The 17,777-nt window shown below is 38.7% G+C and overlaps 1 protein-coding gene across 5 annotated transcripts in view; it reads right to left on the bottom strand.

Moving 5' to 3' along the window:
• TMEM14A (transmembrane protein 14A) overlaps positions 1-17,777 on the bottom strand; it is a 34,355-nt gene that overhangs the window by 15,205 nt on the left and 1,373 nt on the right. For 2 of the 5 annotated variants that reach the window (XR_013992632.1, XM_081038931.1), the window contains exons 2-6: positions 15,884-15,972; positions 15,429-15,504; positions 14,528-14,613; positions 11,330-11,431; positions 10,587-10,674 (exon numbers count right to left, since the gene is read on the bottom strand). Coding sequence is in view for 4 of the 5 variants with exons in the window: in XM_081038931.1 (XP_080895057.1) it covers positions 10,587-10,674; positions 11,330-11,431; positions 14,528-14,597 (260 nt within the window). In the remaining variant the exon portion in view is untranslated. Of the gene's footprint in view, positions 1-7,599; positions 9,314-10,586; positions 10,675-11,329; positions 11,432-14,527; positions 14,614-15,428; positions 15,505-15,883; positions 15,973-17,777 lie in introns of those variants that run through there. The other 3 variants (XM_081038929.1, XM_081038930.1, XM_081038928.1) reach the window with 3 other exon arrangements.

Raw genomic sequence — 17,777 nt, forward strand, 5'->3', positions numbered from 1 at the left:
GATTCCAACAGGGCATGAGGACATGCTATGTTCCCTACTTTGTCTGTGATGATGCTTTCACAGGTGTAGGCATATGTCAAAATTTATCCAATTGTACACTTAAAGTATGTGCACTTTGTTATATGTCAATTATACCCCCAAATATGGCAATAAAACTAATGGTAGCAAATAAAACCCCACAAATTCATTCTGCAGTCATTCTGGGCAATTCCTCACCACAGGCCTTTCCTGCCTCTCTCTCCCTTGGCACGTTGCCTTCTAATTACAAAGAGGCTTAGGTTTCTCCTATCCTAATCCCTCTAGGCACCTACATTCCTACCCCTTAAAAAAACAACAAAAACTCCAAAACAAATCAGAACAGTCTTTCTTTATCCCTGACTGTTTTACCCTTTTGCTATTTCCTTCTCTCTTCCTGTCACTTCCAAAATCCAGGAGTCTACACTCTGGCTCTACTTCCTCTCTCCAAAGTCTTGAACTTTTGTTTCTTAACCAATGAACTCATTGCCATATTAGTTCTATTAGTTCAAAGATGTTTTCTCAGTTCAATCTTCTTTGACATCTGCATTGCAAATCCAAGCTCGAATCCTTTTCCATCCTCCACCTCCTATAATCCTGGGGCTCCCTTTTCTCATCCCATCCAATCCTGCTTCATTTCAAAAGGTCAGAATTTTCACAAAATAAATAAGCTGTTAGGAGCTGCCAGTTGGCTCAGTTGGTTAGAGCACAGTGCTCATAACACCAACATCGCTGGTTCAATTCCCACATGGCCCAGTGAGCTGCGCCCTCCACACTAGATTGAAAGAAATGACAACTTAACTTGGAGAGCTGGGCTGCACCCTCCACAACTGGATTGAAAACAGCGACTTGACTTGGAGCTGATGGGTCCTGGGAAAACACACTGTTCCCTAATATTCCCCAATAAAAATTAAAAAATAAATAAAAAATAATAACTTATCGTTAACACTGGGGAAGGTGTGGAAGAGGGTGGTAGTGATCAGTACTCGCGGAGAAACATCTACACAGTAGGAGGTGGGTTACAAAGCATTGTACATGAAGACTGGGTCCCATGCACCTGAGATGGGGATGCACTAAAGCTGATTAATATTCTGTTATTATACCATCCTGACCCTGTTGTTCTACCTCAAGACCTATCCATACATTTCCTGAGGTTGCCCTACATACTGGTTGCTCCAGTATTGGTGTGAGAAAATGAGGAAGGAAGAATCAAGCATCAAAACTTGGCAGCCATCTTAACCTTAATACATCTACTCTTCCTCGTTCTTTTTGATTAATCACGTGGATCCACAGAGGTTGGGATTTGTCTAGGGTCACATGGCTGGTCAATGGTGGAATCAGCCCAGAGGTCAGGTGTCCTGAATCACAGGCCAAAGCCTTTCCCATTTATTTATTGATTCGAGAAATAGTTTTGAGTCCTAACATATAACCTGTTGCACTAGGTACAGATATCCTTCGACCTCAAGGAATTTACATTTTAGTGGGATAGGAACACAAAGAAATTAAATAGGAACCACTGTAGAAAGTAGTTGGGCGGCGGCGGGTAAAGGGAGAGCTCTATTTTAAATTTTTTTTCTAGCTTTATGGAGGTATCATTGACAAATAAAAGTGTAAGATATTTAAAGTGTACAATGTGATGTTTGATATATGTATACATTGTGATTTCCCCCATCAAGTTAATTAACACATCTATCACTTCACATACTTTTTTTTTTTTTTTTGGTGAGAACATTTCAGTCCTACTTTCTTAGCAAGTTTCAATTATACAATACAGTGTTATCAATTATAATCACCATGTTATACATGAGGTCCTCAGACTTTATTCAATGTATAGCTAATAGTGTCCACCCTTTTACCAACAGAGCTCTACTTTAGATGGATGGTGAAGGAAGGCCATTCTGGGGAGGTGGCGTTTAAGATGAGACATAAAAAGTGAGAAGAAACCAGGTGTGCAAACAGATGGGTTAAAAGGTTCCAGGCTGAGGAACCCGTATTTTCAAAGTCTTGAAGTAGGAAAGTGTGCAGTGTTTTCGTGTACCCCAAGCCAAAGGAGGTCTGGCTGGAAAGTGGGGGATATGAATAGGGTGTCAGATGGCAGATGACACACTCCTTCAAGTCCTGTCAAGGAATCTGGATTTTATTCTAAATGAAACAGGAATCCAAGGTTTGGCTTTCTCCCTAAGGTTTTGCCCAGATGATACAGTGTTTTGGGAGGTAGAGTGTCACACTACAACTATGAGAAACCATAACTTGAACTATGGAAGAAAAACTCATTTGCTTCTGCACCAGAAAAAAATGAAGAGAAAAATGAAAACTAGTTACGGTGTTTGTATTTGCCAAACTAAATTAAGTTACCTTTTTGGTGTTAAGTGGATAATTATGTTCCTATAATTTGTAAAACTTGTAAAATCAATGAATTATAATGTAATGACATGAAAAGGACAGGAGCTAACTAATAACTTTAATTGCAACTACTATTTGCTGGATGTTACAGAAAAGGTAAATGTGTATCAAAACTTATTAACAGAATAATTTAAATATACTCAGGGATCTTCCTACTCCAACTCACCTAATCATTTCAAAACCAAAAGCAGCCCTGCCATAGTGAAAATAATTGCCTCTAATATGGTATTTTATAAATTAACATTTTTATGTTAATCTGTCTTGAAACGAAGCTTCCAGTACAAAACTGTATCTGTGCATTCACATATATGCCCCCCACACATATATGTACGGGAAATAAGTATGTTCTACATGCTGACATGCTGAACTGCACTTAATAGCAAAGTTCCATGTTTCAAGATGGCTTGACCATTCAAAAACAACAGGTCATTGGGATTTCTTAAAGAATTAATTTTGCCTGAAATTTTTTTCTAATATAGTTTAAATAAACTAACTTGTTTGCTTATCTAGCTAGCATCTGATTATTTTACAAAGTCTCCTTTTCCACTTAGTACAACTTAGTTCCCAGTACCAAGCCAATCCTCCTTCAAGGAGAAGGAAGCACAGACCTTTCCAAATAAGACCAACAAGTACCCAGACAGCATCTTCATGGGAGCAAAGCAAACCTCACTTTATGTCACAAACAGGACATAAAGATTTTTCATAAACCAAGAAATATATATTCAACACCCAAGGATACATGAAATGTACTGTGCACTAGGTTACTAGTTGACTTTGATAGGGGGGGAGAATTCTTATTCTTTATCTTAAATTACCAACGAATCCACATTACTAAAACTCAGTTTCAGTAGACAAAGCAGAAAGGAGGCATGGTGCCACGATGATTGGAGATAAAATTCCAGAATGCTAAGCTGAAGATTGAAAAACAAAACAAAACAAAGGGCATGCAGTTACTGGTGTATTTAATTCCTCTTATTTATACACACTTTAAACTATAGATTATTTCCTTTGATTTTTTTTTTTTTTTTTACTTCAGAGGCACACTTGAAAGCTATGAAATTATCCTCCTTAGCAGGTTTGCTTGCCTGCTGAAGTTCTTCTGGCTAGAATGAGATAAATGCACAATAATTGCTTTTAATCCTCCCTTTTAGGCAAATAGGTGGAGAGAATTGTCATCAGTGCTCTTAGAGTCTGTTGAACTTTCTTCTTATGATTTCCTCTCATTTCAGTAAAAGACAGAGTTGGAAGTAGTTACAAAAGGAAAGGGAGAGCTGGGAAAAGCTGATGGACGATGATATTCTATTAAGACTTGTTCAGAGTTCTGTTTAGTATCATTTGTCTGAGGAAGTCAGTACTTTCTCTTAAGCAAACAAATGCAGTTGTTAAAATCCAGCCATTATTCTAAAATGTGTTTACTATATTCTTAACACTTAAGTCAGATATTAAAAATATTTCTAATTTTTCTGTTTATAATAAAGTTATAGCTTTAATGAAAGCCAAAATTATAATTCAAATGGTTTTAAATGAATTAACCACATCGAGTTCTATTTGTCAAATACTGTTGCTACTCTCTCACCTCAAATTAATATGTACAACTTGAATGACTGGGGATTTACCATTATCTATTATACATATGGATATTTTATTTTTCACATATTTCATCATTTTATTAGGAATAATTCCAAATTGGTTATGAAGAAAACTTATTCATCTGAGTTTGATGAGTTTTCCAAAAACTCTTAATGAAGATATGTTCACCAATAAACATCTTGTCAGAGGTGACCCACCTATAATCTATAATTCATTATCTTTTAGGAGATAAATACCTCAATAGAATAAAAAGTTAAGACATTTTGACTTGAAATATTTAACCCAGGCAACTAATTTAGACATTGGCATTCAGAGTACGCTTTTGCTTTTAAGAAGTAGTAAAATATTGCCAATCTTGCTACTCACAATAAATCCTACTCTAGGGCATCTTTCTGGGATTCTAAAACTTTGAGGTTTTATCGGAGCCTCAGAAATTACTGTGAAGAACAAACCTTTGAATACCAAACAAGATAACGTTCCCTCTATTTTGTGTAATGTGAAAGCATCTGTTGCTTGGTCTATTTTCTTTGATAATTATTATTCTGATTGTTAAAATTGATTTAAAAAGCAGTCCACTCAGAGAAGGGAACATTGTATGTGGAGACATGGGTGAATCAGTTCAACAACTTAAGAGTGTAAGAATTTCTTTATACTCGTATTTCTCTAACTGAATATAATTTCTATTTTGAGCCCCACTCTACCAAGGGCACAAACTAAGTCTCAGACAGTTCCAGTTTCCTCCCCAAAACACACGCTCATATCTTCTCTAGGGTTGTAGCTACATCCCCAGGTACCAGGGAGAGGGCCGTCCCATCCTTAACAGACTCTGTCCACACAGGAGACTGCCAAAACATCATCATTCCTATCTAGTGTCCTGGTGATAGTCTTGCAGAAATCTGCCGCACCCTTCGTTAACACTGCAAGGTCTTTTGAATTTGTAACTGTATTGGAAATATCTGGCTCTTATGTGGAGAACTCTCAGGCCATCTCAAGCTCATCTACCTTGGCATAGCACCTCGACATTTCTACTCAGTGCTTTTGAGTCACTCTGAGTTAGTGAGAAGTAAGGCAAAGGTTTCCCAGGTCCACCGATCCCAAAGCTGTATTGGGATTCTGGCATTTCTTAGCTTGCCTCCTCCTGCATTTAACGGGGCTGATGTGAGGAGAGAGGGGTTTCCTCTCATGCGTAGTACTTCAGTGTCTAACTTCACTTCCTTTCCCCTTAACTCTCTTCCTCTACCTCAATTTCAGAGGGCAACTGGACTCTTCCTCAATTCTTCTAAGTCATTTGTTTGTGGCATGTGTTGGATTAAAGATGGTGGCAAATTCTTTGGTCTTTCTCCCAAAGAGAGGTGAGGTATAATTCCCCTCCCCTTGGATCTGGGCTGGCCTCAGTGACTCACTCGAAACCTATAGAATACAGTGACAATAATATTATGTGACTTTTGAAGTAGATCAGAGAAGGCTTGTACCTTCTGCTTTGGTCTCAGAACATTCACTCTCCAGATGCTTCCTCTCAGAATCCAGCCTCCATGCTGTGAGAAGCTCAAGTGACATAGAGAGGCCATGGGTAGGTACTTTAGTCAAGAGCCCAGCTAAGCTCTTAGCCAGCGGACTGCATCGCTAGCCATGTGTGGGAGCCATGGACACTTAGCTTAGTAGAGCCTTTAGCTGACTCCTGCCCCAGCCAACATCTGACTGAGAACTGCATGAAAGACCCCCAACAAGAACCACTCAGCTGAGTCCTTCCGAATTCCTAAACCACGAAATTGTAAGCAAAATTAAGTGATTGTTTTAAGCTGCTTAAGTTTTGAGGCTGTTACATCGTAGCAAGAGATAATCAGAACATGGCATACACTTTATGGTCTTCTAAACTCAAAATCAGGCTTGTGCAACTCCAAAGTCTCAGTATCTTTGTTTCTCTGCCACCCACTCAAGTCACAAGTAATTGGGAGAGATATTAAGTGGAAGAAATATGGTGAATAGGGTGGAGATACAGTATATGGAATTCTTGGTTGTCACTATTCCCCTAAGGGTATGACATGTTATATATGAGTGAAGGGTTTGTTGTTGTTGTTGTTGTTTCTCTTGTAAAGAAGGATCATTTCAATTCTTGAAAGAGAAAAAAAATTAAAATACTGATTTGAAAAATAATATGATTTTCATACTTTAGGTAGTCAGGGCTTGGAGCATGCTGGGACTATAATAATACAGGAGTGGTAGGTGGGTGGGGAGAGGAATCAATCCAGATGTCATGCACACCCACTCTGTCAAACACAGTTTAGAGAGCAGGTACTAGACACGAAAAAAAAACCGCACAGAGGTAGCATAGTAATTCAATTGATGAATGAGTAGGATCTGCTCATTTCTCATGTGCAAATGCTAGCAGATAGCATGGTAAACAATGTGCTTTCCAGATGAAAGGAAGAGTTGATTCATCAGGCTTTCCTAATTCAACACAATAACATATTGAATGACATTTCTTGGTACAACAGGTCCTCAAACATTTCGTTTAATGTCGTTTGATTATAATGTTAAGGAGATGTCATAGGAACCTAACTCGTTTACATCAGTTAGCCTGTGGTAAAATAAGTTTCCAAGAACCTACTGACAACATTAAATGAGGATTTACTGTCCTCTCTTTCAACCTCTTCACTTCTCTCCATCCACTGCCTTTGTTTTGCTCTCTTTACTAATTACCTTTCTCTTTACCTTTACTAATTACCTTTCCTCACTCTGTGTGAGAAAACATTGCTGTACCACAATCCCTGAGGTTATCTGTTCCAGTCACACACAGAGTTACCTCCAAGTTTCAATGCTAAATTCCTAGGATGAAAACTGGGTTTCAGTTAAGTCAGGTGACTCAATGGACCCAGTCAAATCAGTCATGGCTGGAAGGAGGAGTTCTGTAGTACAACCATGTTTGGCAGGAGCCCATCACCTCTGCAGGAGGTGAGACAGAGGTAGCAGTTCTTGGAGAAGGGGGATCACTGTGAACATGGAGATGCTCCAAAGTCTTCTCCTTGGTAAAGTGTCTTCTATATGTAACAAATGCTCAATGAATCATAGCTATTATGAGTAACATTATCATTCGTACTTTAATTACCAGAAAAGACTCTATGGCAGGAAACACATCAAAGACATTCACGGGGCAAAAACGTAAGAACTACTTTCCTCCAGGCCCCAGACTGACCACAGGACCTCACTGACCTGAGGTCTTCACTGCCAACAGCATCAAAGCTGACCCATCACCATCACCTTCTTCCACCACCTTCTGTGAAAAGTTTAGCACATGGCATAGCTTCAAACTAGTGTCTTAAATTTTCCATTACTAGAGCATTTTCCAGATATAGTATATATTTCTATGATCAAGTTCACATTTAGTTTCTATCTCAGTATCATAATCATGGTTTGAGTATAAGCTGTTGGCAGTCTACATATGAAGGTTCTTCTCAACTGCCTTTGACCATCAGCAAGGGCACAGAGCACCCCAATAATAACTGCTTTTCCAGACTTGCTTGTACCAACAACCTCTTTGGCACCATTAGGATAAGTGGAATTATTTATTTATTTATGTATTTTTTTAGGTAGGATATTCTGAAAATTGATCAAAGGATTCTTTCTGGGTTTTCCCATTTGGTTATATTAGCTGGGTTCCCCCCCCCCCCTTTCTTTCCTTAATTGAATCACTTACCACTAAAATTTTAATAACCACTTTGAAAGTCACTAGGGAAAAGTAACCAAACACAACCATACCAACTCTGCTGTTATCAGTTGGGAGCTCTACCCAACATTTCAGGACAAAAACTGTATGATTTCATTCATGTGGAACATAAAACAAAACAGAAACAAATGAACAAACAAAACAAAACAAAAAACAGACTCACAGACACAGACCTCTTGTTGGTGGTTACCAGAAGGGAATGGGGAAGGGGGAAGGTGAAACAGGTGAAGGTCAAATGTATGGCGATAGATGGAAATTAGACTTTGGGTGGTGAGCACACTATAGTCTATACAGATATCGGATTATAATGGTGCACACCTGAAATTTTTATAATGCTGTCAACCAGTTTCTTCAATTAAAAAAAAATAATAAAACAAAAATAAAGAAAGGATTTGAAATTTGACACCATTGCACAAAGCCAACAAGGCTAAAACTGCACATTTTTAGAGCTCGAAGAGCCCTTGTTGACCATGTAGTCCAAATTCCTCCTTAAGTGTGAGAAACTGAGTTCTAGAGTGAGGAAATGACCCTCCAAAGAGTGTACAGCCAGTCAGTGGAAGAACTGGGCTGGGACTCGGGACTCCTGAAGTTCAGTCTGGGACCTAAAAGTAAGTTCCTTGGACTTACTATGCCTAAAAATGAAATGGCAATTTGAGACAAAACCATTTTTGTTTCAGAATTATTACTGTTTCAGGGAAAGAGAAAGAGAAAGAAAATGAGAATGAATATTTGTTCCTGCAGAAGGGTTCTGGGTTAAATCAGCCTCTTTCTCAACCTCTTTCTTTAATACTTGAACATTTAAATATCAAAGATCATTTGAGTATATAGAAACAACACTAAAATGGAAGAAACAGGTTTAAAATGGAACATCTTTTATTTGAATACTGAATACATTCTTTTAGTATACTAAATGGATTTTTTTAAAGGAAAAAACAATGTTGGCAACAATACAAAATGGAAAAAATATAATTTTTAGTATAATACAAATGATAAATAGATATATTAGCATTCAGTGAAGTCCACTTAAAGTATTCCCTTATCTGACAATCGGTAGTTTAATTTAAACTTACTTTGGACAAGTATTTGGAATTATTGAAAAACACTACGTACATAAAGCTAAACACAGCAAATAAAAGAGTATATCATAATTCATTAAATACCATTAATGAAAGCAGTATCTGACAATTAGAAAACAAAGTTTTTTTTGTTACAAAACACAAAACACAATACCTCATACTAGTGTTCACATTAGAGGTGACAGTGTTTTTGTTTCTAACATAAGACACTTAACATTCCACATTGAAATTTATCTTTTGAGTTCAAAGAGTATGCTCTGCCTGTCAGTGCAGAATGACATCAATTTAGTTTTCTGTTCCTCTGGATTCTCAAAGCATCAGTAAGACAAGTCTCAGAATCATCATGAGGCTGGATTAAAGTAAAAGAAAGGTAAAGGGAGGGTTGCTCTTACGTGGCATAAGACAGAAGAGTCCTGCACTCCCCTAACTTGTGGTGTCACTAAACTCTGGCTTCCAGGATTCTCTCCACCTTCTACTCCTTGGAGCAGGGGTGATCTCATTATCCCTGTATTCGAATTTCCCAGATATGAGTGAATTAGCCACTTAAAAATGTTCACTGACTGAATGAGAAAAATCAGAACTCACTGTTCCTAAAATCTGGGATGAAGCTTTATAAGAGAAACGTTTGGAAGAAACACAAGACTTCCAAAAGCTAGTTAAGTAAATCAACTTGGAAAAACAATCAATGAGCAGTTGGGGGTGGTTTATTATTACAATCTCAGCTACTTTCCATTGATTAGGGTCTTGTCTTCTTGATGTGTCAACCCTACTTCTGATTCTTTCCACTACCAAGTATCATTATAACTGGAAAGCAGTCTTTGTAATCACACTTTTCCTCCCCAAATCATAAATATAATACACAGCCACACTAGAAAATTCTACGGAAAGGAAGAAGAAAATTAGTTATTACGCTACCGCCTAGAGAAAAACACTAATAGTTTGAGGTCTTGGTTTTTTATACATAAACATTTTTATGTTGAGATCACACTAATATTTGGTTGTTTTATTTCTTCTTTTTAAAAATCTTATGTGATTAAGATTTGCCAACACTAGGACACAGTTTTGGAAAACATAACATGTAATGCCTGTTCAAAACATTTATTGAAACACTTAGTTACTGGTAAATTTTTAGGTTGTCTCTAATTTTTCAATTTATCATGTTTTCCATTAGACATAAAGTTGCAATAAAAATCAGTCATTGTATACATCTCATTATTTCTACGGAATAAATTTCAAAAGGTGAAAATATATATTAAAGGATATGAACACGTTTATGATTTAAGGTAGCTTCCAGGAAGAATTAAAATTTTACCTGTAAATTTTTACTTGCTAATGTGCTTAATCTCATGGATAGAATTACTGGGATCAAATTAAGAGAAACTTGAGGTTCCCTATTTATCTTTTTTAAAAAATACCGTTTTCTCCCTTAAAAACTCAAAATAACTGCAGCAGATCGTCACTCTGTCCAACTAAGAGACTGAGTGTCAGATTTAAATGAATACGTCTACTGCCTCAGATGGGTAAATTTTGAGGCAAAATGAAGCTTTAGTTCTTTAGTCTGAAAAAGGTTAAGTGTGTACACGTGATCAAATACTATCGCAAACTAAGTGTGTCCAATAAAAACGTTCCTGTGCACATCAATACCAAATAGAATGCATGACAGTTGAAGGGTTTATAGTCATGCTTATCGTAATAAAAATTACTTTTAAATTTTGCCAAAAATGCAGCACTTCAAAATGATGGCAGAGGAAAATATAGATAAACATAGTTTTTCTTACCTTAAACCTGCAACCAGTCCAGCTGGCATTATTTTCTTGGATCTCTTAAACCTCACACCCATCATGGTGGCCAGAAAGAAAGCTGTAACTGAACAACGAACCGATGCATGAACCAGAACTTCAAACATGTTATCAACGCTTGCTTGTGAAAGAAAGGGATCTCATTTCAGCTTTCTAATACAACACTAATATGCATAGGTATTGAGTTGCTATTTTCTTGAAAAGATGAAGTGCTCTATTAAAACACTTTATGAAATAGCTCATCAAAAAGGTTTGTCTAAACAAGCATGTTAAAATCCATTCTTGAAATATCTTCCAAAGAAAGTCTTTTTCTAGCTTAAATTTCTATTTATAGAATACTCCTTAAAGATTAGGACCGTGTCTTATTCAACATTCCTCAGCAATACTGGGTATTATTTTCCTATAATATAAGACCGGATATGATATGATATGATTTGACATAATATAATCTAATATAATTCCGGGTCTTATATTAATTTTTGCTCCAAAAGACGCATTAGAGCTGATGGTCTGGCTAGGTCTTCGGGGAAACACGGTAGTAACAATATCATTATTTTTGATTGGGTCTGTCTAGAAAGGAACAAGAATTGTGTTCAGTCTCAATGCATGTATATGGCCACTTGCCATTTGACTATGTATCTTCTAGTATACCCAGTACAGGGCATCAAAAAAAGCTACCCCAAGGTTCGACTCTCCATAACCGGGAAAAATGCCTTACTTACACAGTGACACTTTTACATCTCGCTTGTCATTGGAGACACGGTAAGCTCCATAGCCAGCTAAAGCTCCGAGAAAAAGACCAGCAATCAAAGATGGAATACCACCTGGGAAAAAAAGTATGGGCTCAGAAAGAGAATCACAAAATGAAAGGGATTTCTTCAAATAGGATACATGCACCTTCAAATGTATTTCTACTTGGGCATGACTAGACAAAGCCAAACTGGTTATAGGCCTATTCATGGATAGTTTCTACAAAAATGACTGTTTTGTGCTGAACCCTACATGTAAGGCAGAGGAACCCCAAATGCATAGCAATGAAAGGGTTAGGCACCACCTGAGGGAATAAGAAAGCCTGCCTTGTAGTAGTGGTTTTGGCATTGAGTGCATGATGTTGGGCAACCAGTAGATTTATTTATGTCCATCTCTTTCTGTTCTGGTTTTTCTTTTTTTCTATTCTCCTTGACTCCATCTTTTTATTGTGAGCTTGTGAGGATAAAAATAAAATGCAAAGGTATTTTTAGTTTATAGGGGTAGAGAGAGAAGTGCTGTGCAAACTAAGCACTGGTTCTGTCCTGAATAACGAACAAACCTTCTGGCCTCCAGATGTCGGGGCTCAGGGATGAATGGTGACTACACTGAGAAATGGAAAGAACCAGGGCATTGGCACAGCCAGCCAGCTCCCAACACATCGACCCATTGCTCCAGAGCAGTGACGAACACCAAACACTTTCTGTGCACTGCGCAGTGGGTTACATACCAGTGACACTAAACCAGACACACAATCCTCGCTTCATGGAACTCACTCTATTTAGAATCTATGTATTTGGGATCCCTAGGAGTAGGGTCAAGGTATTTCTATTTTTCAAACATCCCTAGGAATTCAGATTGTAGTCAGAGTTAAGAACCACTGCGACAATATAAACCCATATACAACCCCCCAGCATTCTGAATGAGAAGCCAAATGCCCTAGGTTCTAATCCTAATTCTTTACTTATTGCTTGAAGGATTTTGGTTAAATCACTTGGCCTCTCTGAGTTTGACCACTTGCAAAACAGGGTTAATAAGATCATCCATGCCAAACATGTATATAAAGGTTAGACTGCTACAGTTGGAAATAATATTAAATTCCTCATTGCTGCTCCCCACCCCACCCCCACACCAAATCTAGTCTTCAAATACAGCAATATGATTTTTTAAGAACATATATCTAAACAGGTCACTCCCCTAATTCAGTGCTTCCCACTGAAATTAGGAAAATCCCAAGTTTGGTCTACTTTTGCAGCCCCGGTCTTCTTTCAGTTCCCTGAATATGCCAAACTCTTTAATCCTCACGGCTTCCAGACAATGCTGTTTCTTGCCTGGACTGCTCTTCCCTGCACGGTTCACCTGGTCATCTGCCGCTCACCTTTGGATGGTGCCTGAAGTGTTAGTTTCTCAGAGATGCCTCCTTCTCTGATCCATCATTCTGAACGAGGGTCCCCATTACTGTCTCCCATTGGTCATCATCACATATTTATATACCTGTTCGTGTATTTAATGTTAGTCTCCCCCACTCACTTGTGAGTGCCATGTCTTTGTGCTCACTGCTGTTTTCCCAGGGCCTGCAACATTGCCGGGTACACAGGCAGCCCTAGATAAATACTGACAAAATGCATGGCTGGGTGCTCCCTGTTATGGGTCATGATCAAGCAGAAGTCAGGTAAGGATATGGTTAAGAAGATTATTCTAGTTAATCCTAACAGATTAATTTACAAATGAGGAATTGAGGCCCATTAGTTAAAACAATTCACATGAGCATTGGAGCGATTAGGTTGGTGCAAAAGTAATTGCGGTTTTTTTGCAATTTTTAACTTTTTAGACCACAATTATTTTTGCACCAACCTAACAGTAACCGAAGTAACAGTAACAGAATTTGCGCATGCGAGATTCTGTGGCCTGTGCTCTTAACTCAATTATGCTATAAGAGTGGGCTTCCTTGAACACATAATACACTGAATTCCAGGATCATTCAGTGGGGAGCTCTCGCAGGAGTCCAAGGAACCATATTGTGCAGTTGGACAACAGCCCCTGAAATCAGAGACCTTACAGCTAATGTGATTTCACTGGTTCCTGAAGAGATCTGGGTTAGAATAGTAAAGTAAGACCCTTCCCTTATCTTTTCCCCCACTCCAATTCTCTTTCCCCCCTCCTTTTCACCCCTCTAAAAGGCAGGCAAAAATGTCTAGATATTCTTTCCTGTTCTGTAATACAGGTTATTTAGACATGTCTTTGACAATGAAAAAGTTTTCAGTAACAATCCTATCAGGATGTTAAACTGAGTCCCCTTTAAAGTAGACTATGAAACATCAACTTTTAAGAATAGTTGTATACAAGTCTTACTTTGGTGCCATCAATTTTTTCCCCAACAAATATACATTCCCAATGTTACACAGAATGAGAGAGAAAATAAGATCAAACAAAAATCTAAGGTGAATTACAGGCTCTCAGAATCTTAGAAGAGAAAGTGCCAGCCCCTCAGCCCCTGGAACTATGCTCAACCTTGGACTTCTTAGCAATCTCTAAAGAAGGAAGTAACTCTGGTAACTGTATAGACCTGGCCTTTTCACTCAAACTCAAGTCCACTAATGTCATAAATACACCAATCTTTGATATATACTTCATTTTTAAAATATAAATACAAGAGAAAAAATACAAGAGAAATACCAGACACCATGACTATACATGTTTCTACCTTGAAACAAAGTAAAATACAAAACCTAACCATTCGTTGTTCTCCATGAAAACACTTTATCAACTGTTTTTTTTTTTTTCTTCTTTTGGACAGAGATGGAGAGACAACTGCAGATATGATATTTAGGTATTTAACGAGCTTTAGTTTCCAACACAAAATGTCAACATAATTAGGGTTTTTGACACTATAACTATGTAAACAAAAAAATTTCCTCATTTAATAATAAGCAAGTAGCCCTGAGAAGGTTAAATCAATTAATTATGCAAGTGATAATGACAGGTGAAATTAGAATTTTGTAGTGGAGGGAGACCCAGAACGCCAGGTTGGAACGCTCTGTCATGTGCAGCCCTATGTAACCCTTTCCTTCCATAAATCCCTTCTTGTCCTGCTTACAGACCCTCAGTTAACTCTAGCACAACCACCAACCCCCCACCAAGTCATTTTCATGAAAAATCTGATTTGGCCTTACCTCTCCGCTTATATCCCCAAATACTTCCGAATGTCACAAAGGCTGCATAACCAAAGCCAATAAGGTCCATTGGCAAGGTTGCAATTCTAAAGCAAGCAGGAAGGCATGAATGTTACAAAACAAAGAGAGTTTGGGGGAGTACATGTATATAAAAGTGATAATGCATTATACAGAATTATAGAAATTAATTTCTCTAGTCTACTGAGAATAGGGAAGCTAGATCTTCTCTCTCCAACACTCAACCACTGTCCCCCCCACACTCATAATGCTTAAGCACACTCAGGGGGACACCTAAGGTTGATTCTCTTTTCTTCTCTTCCAGACCTGCTGTACCCTCAGTTGTTTATTTCCTTCCACTTCCCCAAGTAAGATTTCTGCTGTGGTGAACCAGGTCTCCTCACTGAAGACAACACCACAATCTTCACTTCTCTTCATGCCTGGGATGTCTCCCCTCTCCCCACCTACAAACCCCAACCACCTTCTACACCCCATCTCCTCTGAACCTTCTTCCCCTTCTGAACTACTTCCCAACATCCTTAACCGCTCTAGCCTGCACCATCCAGCTGGTCTAGAGAAAACTGCTTTTCTTTCTCTAAATTCCTTGACTTTACCAAATCCATCTTATAATTGTTTCATACTTTTTACAGATATTCGTCTCCTCATCTTCCTCACACAAAGAACAGGAAAGGGGTAATATGGACGTTTGCTGATTGACTGAACCAGGTTCACTTTAGACATTTGCTTTGTCCCTGGCTGTTCCGATAACTCTTCTGTGGGGACAGAGACATCTACACTTAGTCAATGGTAAATCACTAAGGAATATAACGAAGCCCTGGCATGAAGTTAATTGAATGACAACGATACCCTGTTATGCATCACACTAACAGCAGTTGAAACATACCTCCAGGGATAAGAAGTCCCACTGAAGTCCTGCCCACGATTCTCAACGATGTAGGAGAAAGTGTGCTGGCTACAGGCTGGAGACATGAAGACACTGGTTAATAACGGCTATTGGTCCTTGGATCACGGCCCATTCTTAAGGCCAAATCCCCCCAAAGTGAGGTGAATACATGAGATGAACTATAAAGGTCCTTGTAACTTTTTAAATTCCAAGAGTCCTTGTGGTACTTTCATATCTTAACTTTTTTACATCTATATTTCCTTCATGGGAAGTATAATTATCTTTGTATATATGAGGAATAATGCATGAAATTTCTTTGCCTTTTTATAGTTTTCTCACTGCTCATCATTTAGGTTAGCCTAGTCTTTTATTTCCCGTAGCAATTGGTAACAAACTGACCCAGGAGAACAGAAAAAGGGTTTTGAGCTTATGTTGGAGAATAAGCTAGAACTTACTGTGAGGAAGGATCTTGATGGAGAGAATCCAAGGCACAGGAGGAGATGCTGGTACTGAAAAGGAGACAACACTGAAAACTCCTCAACATCTGTGGAAAGAATTAAAACAGGGGAGCTCATCTGTGCCCAAGAAGTGGCCCAGTGGGACTGAATGTGTAGGAAGGACACATGTTCAAAACCTATTGTTGACTGATTGATGGATAAGTAAATAAAAATAATGAGGATGATGTTTTTGAGCAATTAGCATCATTCTAAGGCCTTACATGTATCAACATATTTAATTATTACCACCACCCTATGAGGTAAGTACTATCATTATTATCCCCATTTTCCAGATGAGGAGACTGAGGCACAGAGAAGGCAAGCAACACCTCTGAGGTCACACAGCAGAACCAAGACTTCAGACTCAGAGTAGTCCTTACCACTAGCAATAATAGTGATAACTCTCACAATTGAGTTAGCTGGTTGAAAAAAAGTGAATATACAAATAACACTGATGTTCTTCTGAGTTTTTAAATTCTGGATTAATCACTTCTGCTTGGTCTCATTGTTGCTTAAAGTTGTGAGCACACTGCACTGTTTTCCATCTGGTGACTTAACCATTTTCAGCCCTATAAGCATCTCAGGTTCAGTCTTATTGTCTTTCTCAAAGAGTTAATCATATTCCACAATGTATGCTTGGCTTCAAACCTGATGCCACCACTTATTAGCTGTATAACACTAGGCATGTTTGTTAATCTCTCTGTAACTCAGTTTCTCCATCTGTAAAACAGGGATAATAAAAATACATACCTCACAGAGCTGTTACGATAATTATGAGTTAATACTGTAAAGCACTTAGAAGTGTTTCTGGCACATACTGTTAGCTGCAACAACTATTAGCTGCTCTGATGATGACTATTCTTCTTTTTCACCCTTATACCAATTTTTGAGCTTGACATATATAAGGCCACTGAGAAAACTGAGGTAAGGTGAATTTATGATTCAGGCATTCGATGAATCAAACCATAATGTTACAACTTATGTTTATACTGAATTCCATTTAATAACTATTTATTAATCAGTTTCTTTGTGCAAGGCAGTAGGAAGCAATGAAAATGCCCTCAGACATGGCCCTGGTCTTCCAGGACTTACAGTACAGCACAGCAGAGGAGGTGGATATGTGAATGAGCCCTAAGAGGAGAGGCATGGGCAACTAACAAGGCTTGGGAGCTTAAGGAAAGATTCCTAGAGGAAGCAGAGCCTCAGCTGGGACCTTGGGGAGAGTAGGAGTAAGCCAAGCAAAGAGGGTGGCAAGGAAGGGTGTCTTTTAGGCTGAGGGAGAACATGTGCAAAGGCCTAGTGGCATGAGGAAGCATGACATGTTTTCAATGGAAAGAAGTACAAGGGAGTTGCAAAAAGAGATGAGGCTGGTCAGAAAGACGGGACTGGACTACCATGGAAGGGAGTCTGGTTTCTGTCCCATGGGCAGTGAGGAATGAGTGAAGGGAGCCTCATAATCAGATTTAAATTCCAGCAAGCACTTCCTGGCTAGAGTAGTGGGAATGCATTGAAGCGAGGAAGGGGGATAAACTGAGAGGCTGTTGCAGTAAACTAAGCAAGAGATGATGGTAGCCTGGCCTGGAAAAATGGCAACAAGGGTAGAGAGAGGTGATTTGAGAGAGATTCAAGAGGTAGAACCAATAAACCTGGATTCGGAGTGTGGGAGAGGGATGAGTCAGAGATGAGTCAGGTGTCTGGCTTGGATCACTAGGAGAGGTGGGGGGCAGGAGAGCCCTGATGCTATTCCCGGAAAGAGGGAACCACTGGAACAGCAGGTGTGTGGTGGGGGGAGGAAGGAGATGACCAGAAATGATGAGACCTGTTTGAAACATATTTAGTCTGAGATGCTTGA

The sequence above is a fragment of the Rhinolophus hipposideros genome (genome assembly GCF_964194185.1).
Source record: "Rhinolophus hipposideros genome assembly, chromosome: 3".
Taxonomy (NCBI): Eukaryota; Metazoa; Chordata; class Mammalia; order Chiroptera; family Rhinolophidae; genus Rhinolophus; species Rhinolophus hipposideros.